The 13,519-nt window shown below is 49.5% G+C and overlaps 1 protein-coding gene across 3 annotated transcripts; it reads right to left on the reverse strand.

Annotated features, from left to right (window-relative positions):
- Positions 1-4,556: 4,556 nt before the first annotated feature.
- Positions 4,557-11,338, reverse strand: STMN4 (stathmin 4). 3 transcript variants are annotated; one of them, XM_060101391.1, is made up of 6 exons: positions 11,326-11,338; positions 10,063-10,158; positions 9,312-9,392; positions 8,678-8,886; positions 7,643-7,834; positions 4,557-4,616 (listed from the first exon to the last, which is right to left on the reverse strand). In XM_060101391.1, exons 1-6 carry the CDS (start codon positions 11,336-11,338, stop codon positions 4,557-4,559), a joined length of 651 nt encoding a protein of 216 aa, XP_059957374.1. The 3 variants fall into 3 exon arrangements, with proteins under 3 accessions (XP_059957374.1, XP_059957376.1, XP_059957375.1); XM_060101393.1 differs by lacking the exon at positions 9,312-9,392 and having other exon boundaries at positions 8,678-8,883; XM_060101392.1 differs by lacking the exon at positions 9,312-9,392.
- Positions 11,339-13,519: the final 2,181 nt, after the last annotated feature.

Here is a 13,519-nt window from a genome sequence, read left to right on the forward strand (position 1 = left end):
GTGACTGTATCGATTTACATTCCCACCAACAGTGCCAGAGGGTCCCTTTTCTAGTGGCTGTTTTTAAATCTTTGTCTATTAATTCCATCATAGCTGTCATTTCTATATTTGCTTCCATAGATTTTTCTCCTGATTATATGCAATATTATCGTGCTTCTTTGTATGCCTGTATGTAGATTTTTATTAGATGCCAGATACTTTTAATTTTACATTGTTGGACCCGGTTTGGACTTTGTTCTGGCATGCCTATAATTTACTTGAAAGCAGTATGATTCTTTCAAGGCTTGCTTTTAAGTTTTGTCAGAGTGGGTCCAAATTAGCCTTTTGTCTGTGAGAAGGTGCTGTTCAGGAGAAAAGAACCAAGTCCAAGGACAAAGTGACTGGAGAGAAATAGGACTCAGGAGCCAAGGATAGAGCACAGAGAAATGGAGAGATCAAGGAGCAAAGACCTAAGACTGGCACAGCAGAGGAGTCACATTCCTGCAAAAGTCACTGGGGTGGAGTGGGAGGGAGTTTGTGTTTATATGTAACACTGAGTTAGGTTCTGGGCTTAGATAATCATAAGCAAGTTTCTCACTTACATACAGAGGCTGAGTGTGATGTGAACATCTAGCATACTTTGTCTCCACCCACTCAAAGGAAGAGCTGAGTCGGCTCCACGTATTAACGAAAATTCTTGCCACACAATTACAAAGTGACCTCTAGGGGGCATTGCAGACCCCGTTGAAAACCACTGGTTTGGGATCTCAGGATTTAAAATATGCCCTTACTCTGCCCTTTATTGGCACCAGTTTCTCAGCTTGCCACATCATGAGAGGCCTCCCAAAAGCCCTTTCCTTCAGATACTCTTCCTGGATGAGGAATTCATTTACTTCTGTGGCTGCAGCTATTGCCCAAGGTTCATGGCTCCCACACCTACATCCCAAGCCTTGTCCTCCTGTGTCTGCCTCTTCCTGTCTGCTCAAAGTCAGCTCACTCTTTAAACCTCAGCTTAAGTGCCACCTATGTCATGAAGTCGTCTCCAGTGCCTCCAGTTGTCAGTAACGTGTCCCTCCTCTTGCCCTCAGAGATGCTGCCAATGGTTTAGTTCTTAATTGTGCAGAACTCCTCAAGCTTTAGTCCTGATTCTCTCCCTAAAAACCTGGAGAATGGCTTGTTAAAATGGAAGTGCCAAGGCAACATCCTCAAAAGATAATAATTTCAATAAGCCTGGTCAATTATTTTCATTTACAAACACCCACATCAAAGAAATGCATATTTCAACAAACTCTCAGGGATTTTGATACAACTTGAAATTTGAAGAAAAATTGCCTTGGGCGTTTCATGTATGTCCCACATGGTTGTCCCCATTGAAAGGTTTTGTAAACCTTTTCAATGTGAGAATTGTTTTTTAATGCTTGGAAGTGAGCTCCATGCTGGACATATAATTGGAATTTTTAGTTTTCAGCATCAGGAATTGTAGATCAGTGGGACCCAGGGGGGTCTTGGTGATGGGTTTTAGTCTCCTGCATAATCTGGATCAACCACCTTTATTCCTTGATATGTGCAATTGATAGTGCTTTCTGAGTCCTACATACAGTGCTTCAGTAAAATTCAATACAAAGGAAGCTTCAAGACAAGTACCCTGGCCTTTCTTTCAACCAGATTACTGCCTCTAATCCCATCCTATACAGACATGCTGGAGCAACCATTGCCTGGGACCCAAAGATTAAAAAAACTAGTTTGTTTTCAAGGAATTTCAAGTCTAACATCTGGGAAAAATAGGTAAATATAATCATACAGTAATAAAAACATCTAAGAGGTACAGAAGTATTGGCTGAGTCAGGGAACTTAATATCTAAACTGAGTTTAAAAGAATGCATAGGAATTAATTCAACCAGGCAGTGAAGAGCAACTTAAGCAAGGGAACCTAAATGTGCAAATAATGGAGGTGTGGATCAACACGGTTTATCAGGGAATGAATGGGAAGTGCAGGAGTTTGGTGAAAGAGGGTTGTGGGAATGGACCTTCCTCTTGACCTCGGGTATTCCAATGAAAAGATGAAGAAGCTGGTGGGATAAATTTGTGGGAATAGACCCTTGAGGTCACTCTTGTCTCCTTTGACTCAGAAGCAGACAGTTCTTTTTTTAATTTTTTTTATTAATTAGTTTATTTATTTATTTTTGGCTGCATTGGGTCTTCGTTGCTGCACGTGGGCTTTCTCTAGTTGCGGCGAGCAGGGGCTACTCTTTGTTGCGGTGTGCAGGTTTCTCATTGTGGTGGCTTCTCTTGTTGCAGAGCATGGGCTCTAAGCACACGGGCTTCAGTAGTTGTGGCACATGGGCTTAGTTGCTCTGCGGCATGTGGGATCTTCCCTCAGCAGGGCTCGAACCTGTGTCCCCTGCATTGGCAGGTGGATTCTTAACCACTGCGCCACCAGGGAAGTCCCCAGAAGCAGACAGTTCTTGATGGTATGGTCACAGCCTCTCACTTTCTCAAGCATAGCAGGTTTCCGAAGCCCCTGGGGTTACAGCTTTGGGCTCCTTATTCATTGTAGGGCAGTGACTTTCCAAAGTTTGACTGCAACTTCTAGTAAGAAATACATCTTCTTTTCCCATTTAGGTTGTTACATAATATTGAGCAAAGAATTTGAAAAAGAATAGATAACATGTATAATGTATAACTGAATCACTTTGCTCTATACCTGAAACTAACATGACATTGTTAATCAACTGTACCCCAATATAAAATAAAAAGTTTAAAAAAATACATCTTATGCTATGACCTGGAACTTACATACAAATATAAAATTGAAATACAATTTCCATAAAACAATATCTCCATTACTGGCTGGAATCACTTTGATATGTTATTTTCTATTTCCATTTCCATTTAAATTCTCTTCTGTTCCTATTTTTAAAAAATTAAATTTGGGTGGCACACACTAAGTTGATTTCACAGTCCAATGAGTTACAACTCACAGTTTGAGAACACTGTCCTAAGACTTATATCCTAGTTCAAGAGTGTTGAGAAGCAGCACAGTGCAGGAGCTAAGAACTTGGACTCTGGAAGCAAAACACCAGAATTGACGGCTTTGTTCTCTCACTTACAACCTGTGTGGCCTTGGACAAGTTACTTAACCTTTCTAAGCCTCAGTTGCCTTGTCTGCAAAATGGGATAATAGAGTTGTGAGGATTAAGTGAGTGTATATATATATATATATATATATATATATATATATATATATAGACTCAGAAAATTGTCAGGCATCTAGTAAATGTTGCCTGTGTATTAGCTGCCACCACCACCACCACCATCATCATCATCATCATCATCATCTCTGTTCCCTCCTGTTATCCTATTCTAAAATGAAGCTAAATTGCAGTACCACTAGTGGGGGCGGGGGTGATAGCAATACCAAACGATTTATTTACAAAGCTGTACAAAACTACAGTGTGAGGGGCAGGGTGGGGAGGTGCCCTGGGATCCTGTTCACACAGGCTGCCCCCACCCCACTCCTGTTTGCAGGGATAGGAGGAGGGAGATTCCTTTCCCAGCCGTGGTTTGGCGTTCTGGGTAAAGGGATGACTGCTGAATCTGAAATGATCCCCTCTGCTTTCCACTAACAAACGCTTTATTTCCTCACTAGCTCGCTATTTGTGACCACCTAGCATACCACACCCCTAAAGTGAGGACTTCCTTCTTACTCTGCATCTTGGGGACCACATTAGAATGTCAATCCATGCAAAGGAAAATTGGATTTGTTTTCTTACCAATTCAGTGCACTCAGTCCAACACGGGGCAGCCCACAAGCGGGGGATGGGGGGCGGGGGGCAGGGTGGTAAAAAGAAGGCTGGCGTGTTTCAACCCTCCTCACCCAGCACCTCAGATACTCTGATGGTCCAACTAAGGAATAAAAGGGGCATCTGGCACCTGATGGGCAGAAACCAAATTCAAGAACATTCTATCAATTACACAAAGGACAAATTCAAGAAATAAAAAACCGGAGACTTGGAGTAAATGTTTCATTATTGGTCATGATGATCAAAAGATGATGGTTAAAACACACACACGCACACACACACACGCACGCGCGCACACACACACTCAGACCTCATCCCCCAGCCACAGGGCCCCCCCACCCCACCTCCTGCTGGCGTCTCTGGCCACGCCCTGCAGCCCTCGCTCCACCCAGGACTCCGCCCTTCCCTCGGAATTCTACCGCCTGATGTTAACTTCCCTCAAGGCGGTGCCCGGATGCTCACTGTGCAGAAAAGCCGAGGAGTTGTCCTGGGCTGGGTAGCAAATGCCCACGAGTCCTCCATCTCCCTTTCCAAACCTCGCTCCTTTTCTCCCCTCTCCCACCCCATCATTGTTCCCCTGAAACAAATAGGATGGCTTCACAGGTCAATTCTTAACACGTACAAACACCAAAAGCAGAGGAAACGCCCCTGGCCACCCCCCTCCCCCCAAACCCCAGTGCTGGGAGAGCAGCCAGCGGCGGGCGAGGCTGCCTCGGGAACTGCGGAGCCGCTGGAGCTGTCCGGCCGTTCTGGAAACTTCTGTGCCTCGGGGCTTTACCGGGAGGCCTCCTCCTTCAGCTCTTTGTTTTTCCGCACCTCCTCCGCGTGCTTGTCCTGGGAAGGAAGGGAGGGAAAAGGACAGGTCACACGGGCTTCCCCAGGAGAAAGGGAGGCCGAGGGGCAGGCGAGCCAAAGCAAAGAGTGTGGCCACCACTGGCCACCACAGGAAGTGACGAGCAGGGTCTGCAAAGGCGTCCTGAGAAGGGGCAGAATGTGGCAGGTGAGCGAGCCTGCTGGTGGGGCCCCTGGATGCTCGTTGACTAGACACAGCCTCCCTGGGGGAACCCACCTGACAGGGACCACCGGTCTCCACCGCCCTTACCTGGCCGTCTGGGGGCTGCACTGATTACACTGCTTGACTTAATGTAAGGACAGAAGAGCAGGTGGAACTCACTGCAGGTGGCCCCTGCACACAGGCAACTGGACTGCCCTTGTGTTCCCTGTCCATCTCCTTAGTGAGGGTTGTCTTAAGCCCCCTGACGAACGGTGAGGGCTTATAAAGTATACATCGACTAAAGAACTTCTGGAAATGTCCAGCTCCACAAAGTGGCTTTTTTTGTAAGTGTGGTCAAAGAATCCTCTTTTGTGTCCCAGCATCATCAAACCAAATGATAGATCTGACTTCAAACGCCCATCAGCTGTGTGACTTTGACAAGCTCACTTCACCCGTCAGGCTCAGTTCTCTGGTATTAAAAGGGAAGGGCATGGATGGGAAGCTCTTTTACCTCTAGAATTCTGTGATTTTAGTGTTCACTTCTAGGGCTTATCTCGGTCTACCTTACATCCCTGCTCATGGTGAAGACATCTGGGTCCTCCTTGTGGGCAGGGAGCACGCCTTTTCCTCTTTGTATCTCTCAGTTCCTCATATGGCACCTTGTGCATAGTAGGTGCTCAATAAATCCTGTCTCTGCCAGAGCCTGGCATCCACCCAGATATCATCACATCCAGGTATGGATCAGCCTGGGGGAGACCCACTGAGGCAGCCCAGGGTGCCAGGATCTACCTTAAACTACAGATCTGTCCCTGGAGAGGCCCTAGAACTTTCCACGTCCCTGGGGAACGTGTGGGGAGTGGTACATCTAAGGCAGTGGTTCTCAACCTTGCTGTTCATCAGCATGACCTGAGAAGCTTGTTAAACTGAGGTCCTCAGGCACCATCCCTGGAGAGACGGGATTGGTAGGTCTGGAGTAGGGTCCAAGTATCTGTAGTTTTAAACTTTACACCAAGTGAGTCTGGTGCGGATGGCCAGTGATTCACACAAGTACTGACAAAGAGACATCGTTGTAGGTGTCCCTGGCCTGGGGCAGAGCACACACCTGTCTCTCATCCCACCTCCTGCCTTCATCGTTGGGCAAAGGTGAAAAGTGGTCAAGCTTCCAGAGGAGTGATGCTCACCCAAATGTCTGCTCGGACATCTTGCTTCTTTAAGGCTTATCTCACTTCCAGAGCACTTCCTCCAGCCTGTGGACCTTCCCAATCTCTCCAGCTCAGAATCTACCTCTATTCCCAAGTGAGCTCACTGAACAGAGCCCTAGGTTTCTGGACTCCCTTTCCTTGGCCTCCAGTGGCTCCCTGTCTGACAAAAGGCTGGCAGGATGATTGTGGGCTGGTCTCCCTGAAACAAGCATTGAAAGAGCCACCTGGGACTTCCCTGGTGGTCCAGTGGTTAAGATTCCGTGCTTCTAATGCAGGGGCTGTGGGTTTGATACCTGGTCGGGGAACTAAGATCCCACGTGCCACATGGCATGGCCAAATTTTAAAAAAAAAGAAAGAAAGAAAGAAAAAAAGAGCCACCTGGCCTCATATCCAAAGAACTGGGCTGTAGTCGCAGCTCCACTGCTTAGTGGCTGTGTGACCCTGGACAAGTCATTTGACCTTCTCTAACATGGTTTCCTCATCAGTAAAATAAGGATAACACCCATCCTGCTTACCTCATTGTGGGGATAGGGGTATGACGAAATAAAAGTGTTTTGCAGTTTTTCAAATCCCATATCATGGCTCTAGCCTCAATATTTCTCTTGGGTTTAGCCTAAGAACCCATGCCCCATCCTAATCCAATCCCAGATTTTTTTTCCTTCAAGAGTTTGCTCCTACCCATCCCTCAATAACTGGGGAAGCCTGAAATCAGACCCAGAACACTTCCCTCCCATGTGATACTTGATGGAGGCCTTGCTGCCCCTAGAAGGATGGAGAAAGAGAGCGGAGGACCTGACACATGCTGGCCAGCTGCAGGACCTACACAACATCCAGATCCCCTGTGAAGAAACCAGATTTTTCTAGTAGCTTTGCCAAGGGCCTGAGACTCTAGGTGTTGGGCAGAAAGGAGCGGGGACCACGCAGCTCACCATGGGACGAGGCCACCGATCGGGTCCCGGGAGTCACCGCGCAGCAGGCGGCGCCTGGAAATAAAACACAGAGCTGGAGCTCTCCCAGGAGCCGCAGGAGAAACTGGGGCAGCCTTGGGACTCAGGAAACGAGGCCAGCATGTTCTCAGCAGAACGGGCTGTTATTCCACTGACACGTGGGACCAACCCCAGTCTCTCACGTTTCTCATATTCAGGTGACACCATTTGGTTTATTGACAAAAGGCAGAATATTGGAAAGACCAGTGACTCACTCAGTCCATATCAAGGGATTTGGAGAGGATTGTGTTTCCTGCTCAGTGGGCAACTCAGCTCATCATGCCCTTAGCTTAGAGCCAAGAGCTCAGGTCAGCATCTTTCATTAAGTCGAATCGGTCCATTCAAGGATGAAGCCAGGAATGTATAACTGCTTGTTCATCCCTACTCCCCTGCATTAGGCAGGCTTTCTCTAGAAGATAAGAGGTCTGATCTCCCTCAGACAATAAGAAATTTTGATTGTGTAGCTGGGCAGCATGTCACCCAAGGAATTCCAAAGCTCGGTTCATTTTTCTTGCCTACGACTTCCCCAATCATCCCTTGGAACTCTCTAAGGATCTAGCCTAGCAGAATTCTTGCCTGAGGCTGCCTGCTTCCTGAAATGATCTGCATGTCCATTATACTTGCCGTGGAAGGAAGAACAGGTCCCAAGAGTCTCCTCTCTGATCCAAGACCACTTACCTTCTCTTGCAGCCGTTCCAACATGGCGGCAAGGTGGGCCTCCCGGTTCTCCTTATTGGACTCCATCTTCTGAGCCAGTTTCTCCTTTGCCATCTTGATGAAGTTGTTGTTTTCCTCAATGGCTTTTTGGATCACCTCCCGCTCATGTTCTCGCTTCTCTGCCAGGTGCTTCAGAAGCTCAGCTTCCTGGTACTAGTGGAGCATGGAGGGAGAAAGAGGCCCTTGAAGGTGAGCATGCCAGGGTGTGTTTTTAGCATCATGACTTAAGAGCTCCACACTCAGAACACACACCTCCCTGAGCCTGGTTGCCTGGCCCATTGGCAGGAAGCAAGGACACTTCCTGGATTCTCCCACTGGACCCTCGGCCCTCTTTTTCTTGTTGCCATAATTCATTCATTCATTCATTCATTCACAAATAGGGAGTGACCAGATACTAAGTACCAGGCACTATTCCAGCAACTTGGGAAAGAAAAAAGTCTACTAGAGACAAGGATGTATAAATAACTCTAACCCAGGCTAGCATGCGACATATGCCTTGAGAGATAGAAAAGAACTGCTCTAGGAATTCAAGGGTGATAATTTTCAGCTTCAAAGATGAAGGAAAGCTTACGCAGAAATGGCATAAGAGTTGGGCCATAAGAATCCATAGAAAGCAAGGAAGGCACACCAAGGGGTGAAGGTATACCATGCCATGACCTTCTTCCTCCATCCCCCAATTAAGGACCCCTTTCCTTAATTGTCTAGCCTTTCCCTAAATCCTTAGAGTTGGTCAATGTCTTACCTTGTCACGATAAGGTCACCTCTGGGAGTTATGTAATTCAGTGACTTATCCTCCTAACCAAACTCCTGGAGACCTGGGGCTTTTACTTCTTTGTTTCCCTCAACGGTGTCTCATTCTCTGCCCGGTACCTGGAAGAGCTGCCTAAATATCTATAGGTTGGTGGTGACCTGACCCCCCGCTCAGAGCCACCACCTGTCTTCCTCAACATCCTCCCCCTCATGCTCAGACAGAGGGGAGAAAAGGACAGCACCGACCTTCCTTCGCTCCTCAGCCGCTTCCAGTTTCTTCTGGATTTCTTCCAGCGATGGGTCTCGCCTCCTGGGGAGGGAGGCATTGAACTCGGGCACCCCATCAAAGGAGGGGGGCTTCAGGATGACTTCAAAGGACTGGCCAGAGGTGCATTTGTTCAGCTCGATGACTTCCATGTCGGAAATGACACACCAGTTCAGGTCCACCGTGTCTGCTGCAGAGAGCAGAAAAGGAGTTGCTCACCCCCTGAAGACCATATGGGGCCCCCCCCAAAGCATGCACACATGCACACATACATGGGAGGTCTGGGGTCCCCAAGGGAGACTAATGACCAGCGTTCTGGGTCTGTCCTAAACATGGCACCGAACGTCGCTGGGCTCTGGTGGGGCTGAAGGAGTTGGTAGCCACAGGAAGGTCTCAGACTCTGCGAGCAGGGGCCCCAGGATAAGGGATTTCTAATAATGGCTCTAGCAACTGCCTTTGCCTCTGCTTCTGACAAGGTTCCTCCAGTGGCTGAGCTCTTGCTTATATTGGCACACACTGAGGCGTTTACTTACCACCCACCTCCCGTCCACTCCTCGCCCCACTACCGATCCGATGGCTCAGCCTTCGGACGCCTCTCCCCCTGCCCCGTCCTACCCTGCTCTCTTCTTTCTCTCCAGTCAGTACTGTCTCTCCGCTGGCTTTCATCTTTTCTCCTACACTCTCTCCCACACCAGCCTAAACAGAAAAAACAATCTCAGGTGACCCAAGCACTCCCACCTGTCATTTCCAGACCAAACCCATCCTTTCCTTCAAAGCCCCAGGAAACTAAGAGGTGACCTATGCCCTGACCACCACCTCCAATCAGGACGTGGCCATTCAGTGCTCCCTGCCAGTGTCCTGGGACCTGTCACAGGGCTCAGGTGGCAGAGCGATGCCAGAGCCTCCTTGGGTGGCTGAAGAGCGGAAGTCCCTTGCCACATCTGGACCTGCTCAGAGCATTCTCGACCCTTTACTGAGGAGGCCTGTGGGCGGCTCATTTACACCATGACTGTCCCCCTTTTAGGCTAGGTGTCCCCGAGGGCAGATCCCTTGTCTACTCGGCCTCTGTGTCCTCCATGGCACCCATCTGTTACACGTGTGAACAAAACCTGAGATCGAGGGCACTCTGCAGAGGGTCTGACTCAGACCCCCAGCTGCTGTCTGGTCCCCCAAGCCGCAGCCCCACGCCCACCTTCGTGTGGGACTTAGACCCTCAGAATCAGCTGTGGTGATTTTACTGGCTCTGGGAAAGAGAATGCGATGTAGGGGGGAGATTTTCAGGAAACTGCGGTGGAGGTGCTGGCCTCCTGGATGCAAGCTACAGGAAGCTTCCGTCCTTACCCTTCTGACTGTGACCCTCACGTACCTTCATATTTATAGGATGACTTATTCAGGGGGTCTGCCAGGAAACAGGAGCAGAACAAGGACACCAGTGGGAGTTCCTTCATCTTCTCTTTGTAGGCTGTGGAAACACCCGACAGGTGAAGAGGGCGACCCCCTTCCTAGACTCAGAAGCCAGCACCCATGCAAGTGTGGGTGTCTGAGCAGCGGGGGGTCACCGAGCTCCACAGAGGCACCCAAACCACCCAAATCCATCCACCCCTTGGCTGGAGACCCAGCCCCTTTTACCCTGAGCAGCTCTGTTCAGGATCCCTGTGTGTGATTTGGACCCACTTCCGTCCCCCTGTGCCTTCCAGGGCACCCAGAGGCCCCCATCTTCTCTCCAGCACATCATCTCCCTTTGTGGTACTGAACGCAAAATGCCTGCAGGTATGGACCCCAAGCACCAGTACCCTCGCCCCCACCGGCACCCTGGACCTCCATTTCTATGTCCCCGTACGTGCCCAGGATATTCTGTTCCTTTTGCTCCAGGACTGAGGAACCCACACTCCATTCTCAAAGTACTGGGCAGGGCTTCCCTGGAGGTAAAGAGGCCACTACCATCCCTGTGGTCCTGCCTCTCCCTGGGTGACAAGGTCAGGCTGTGAGCTTTCCCTGACCATCCCAGGGCAGGGGTCAAAGCCAGTGGGGCTGGTGTCCATGAGGGCTTGAGGGGCCCCCCCACCCCCATTTGGTCTCTCAGTGTTTGGGGAAGATTTGGAAACTGCGAGGTCACAAGTTAGAGCTGATATCTGTTTTTGTTTTTTTTTTTTGCCATGTCGCACAGCTTGTGGGATCTTAGTTTCCTGGCTAGGGATCGAACCCAGGCCCTCAGCAGTGCAAGCGCCGAGTCTTAGCCACCGGACCACCAGGGAGTTCTCTAGAGTTGATTTGTTGGGTCCAGTCCAACCCACCTCCTCTGGGCCCTGGTGTGTGATCCTGTCGGCCCCTCCCCCAGCCCTACTGGCCTGAACTTCCCCTCATTTCCTTTTACAAATTGAAAACAGGATTAACTACAAAAATAATACATGGACATTGTAAAGACTTTTTTAAAAACAAGTGCAGATGAGTAAAAGGAAGAAGAGCTCAGCTGTGATCCCACCCCTCGTCCAAAGAGGACCTCGCTTAACCCTTAGGTGTATTTCCTGTCAGCCTTTTATCTTTTCTATGCACATGTAAGTACATCTATGCATGTACAGAAATACCCTATGCTGTAGTGCCCCATTACGTAAAAAGTTTTTGTACCTACCGGCGAGGGTCATGTTTTCTGGAATGTGAGAGGTGAGTCCTAGTGCAAGTCAGGGTAGGTCTGCCACCAGCTCAGGACACTGTCACAAATCCGAAAAGCAGATCGTTTTAACTGACAGGTTATTCGCATAAGGAAGGTCTTTACACAATTGGGGAGGAAATCCCAGGAGGTACCTCATCTGCCCCCACTCTCCCTTCCCCAAACACTGACCCCACTCTCCCACGTCACTCAGTCAAGTTCAGTTTCCAAGCACTGAACTTGGAACATTTCATAATTGAGAAGTTTATCATTTCATAATTGGTTTCCCAATCGCAAGACCCCCTGAGTCTCAAACATGGGTTTCCCCAAACTGAATGTACCAATGGATGTTGATCTGTCTCCCTGTGCAGCTCAGTGGCCTGGTCCAAAGGAAAGGTTAAGGTGAGAAACAAAGCCTAAGTCAGAATCGCCTGGGAGGTATTTGCAAAATAACTCTGTATCCTGAATTCCTCCCTACACCCAGCCCAGACCTTCCTGCCCAGAGCATTCTGACATTGGACAGAGGATGTCAAGATACCTCTTCAGTTCCCCCTCACTCTCTTGCCCCCTGCCTGCTCCGAACCAGTGTTCTAAGCATTGCTTGACCCCCTTTAAGACAACCCTGGACTATGAGAAGAAACAAATACTAAGGAATAATGTAATCATTATGTGATTTGTGCAGAGATGGAAATCCGCATTCAGGATTACCGTGGGAGCTCAGAGACAGGTCTCCAGACTCAGCACAGGGCCTGGGGAGCTAGGAAGGGCCCCCTGATGTTAACAGCACTGGAACTGCTGAATGATGAGTCGAAATGAAGCAGGAGACGGCAGGGAGGGTGTTCTGCCGGGGGAACAGCACATGCCAGAGTCGGGCTGAGAAAGCCTGGTGTCTATGGGGTCTCAAGCTGATTGATGCCGGAACAGAAAGTGTGAAGGAGGCGAAACAGGAGAGGCAGGGAGGGAGCAGATTGGGGAGTATCTGGGGGGACAGGAGGCGACAGGAATCTACTGAAAGCTACTATCTGATGGAGTGAGGAATAGCCAGCAGTGAGTGGCCATCATGGGGACCACTTGATCCTTGGCCACTGTGATGGTTAATTTTTGTGTCAACTCGACTGGGCTGAGAGATGCCCAGATAGCTGGTCAACATCATCCTTGGGTGCGTCTGTGAGGTTGTCTCTGGAAGAGATGAGCGTTTGCGTGACAGAGTAAAGAAGATGACCCTCCCCAGTGTGGGTGGGCATCACCCAATCCACTGAGGGAGTAAAACAAAAAGACGGAGAAAGGGAGAATTTTCCCTGTCTGCTTGAGCTGGGACATCTGTCTTCTCCTGACCTCAGGCACGGGAGCTCCTGGTCCTCTGGCCTTCAGACTTGGACTAGGATTCCACCCCTGGCCTTCCTGGGCCTCCAGCTGGCAGCCAGCTCTGATCGTGAGACTTCTCAGCCTCCATAATTGCATGAGCCAATCCTTCATAATAAATCTCTTTCTATATGTATCCTATTGGTCCGTTTCTCTGGAGAACCCCGACAAACACAGCCACTCTCAGCGGTCGCTGTGCCAGCAGAGGGTGGCACGAGCGCACAGCTTCCCTGCCTGCTGCTCCATGAGCAGGAGGGGCTCTGAGGCCAACTGAGAAGCCCTTTCCCTGCTTACTGAGGTGTTTTCCCTCTGGGGACCAGGGTCTGTCCTGGCTGGGGATGGGCAGGGGAGCGGATGGGGGCAGCAGACTCAGCTCTGGCTGTGGGGCTGGGCCAGTGTGGAGTCAGACACAGACTTCATCTCTCTCATAGGTGTTACTGGTTACTTCACATGTCTAACCTTGCTCGCCCCATCTTAGTTGTACAAATTAAACGAGAAAAGCGTCCAGCAAGAGGGAACGCTTCATAAATATTAGTTCCTTTTCCCCTGCTTTTTACAACAAGGTCGCTACCAGGTACCACACACCTGCTTCCGAGTCCTCACCAGCCCTACAGGTAAGGACTGTGGTCCCCATATGCAGGTGAGGAAACGGAGTCTCAGAGGGTTTGTGTGGCTTGCTCAGGGTCACGCAGCTAAAAAGTGAAAGCGCAGAGATTTGAAACCAGGTCAACTGGCCTTGCAGGGCTCTATTCCCTGCAGCATCTCTGTGTTCTTCTCCTTGTGCTTTGGAGCCAGAGGCCCCGGTCGTGCCCCT

The sequence above is a fragment of the Mesoplodon densirostris genome, chromosome 6 (assembly GCF_025265405.1).
Source record: "Mesoplodon densirostris isolate mMesDen1 chromosome 6, mMesDen1 primary haplotype, whole genome shotgun sequence".
Taxonomy (NCBI): Eukaryota; Metazoa; Chordata; class Mammalia; order Artiodactyla; family Ziphiidae; genus Mesoplodon; species Mesoplodon densirostris.

Coding starts and splice junctions, on each gene's coding strand:
- STMN4 (XM_060101391.1), bottom strand. Junction 8,887..9,311: donor GAGAGAAAGAAGAGAGCAGG/GTAGGACGGGGC, acceptor TGCTCTCTGCAG/CAGACACGGTGGACCTGAAC. Junction 7,835..8,677: donor CGGCTGAGGAGCGAAGGAAG/GTCGGTGCTGTC, acceptor ATGCTCCACTAG/TACCAGGAAGCTGAGCTTCT.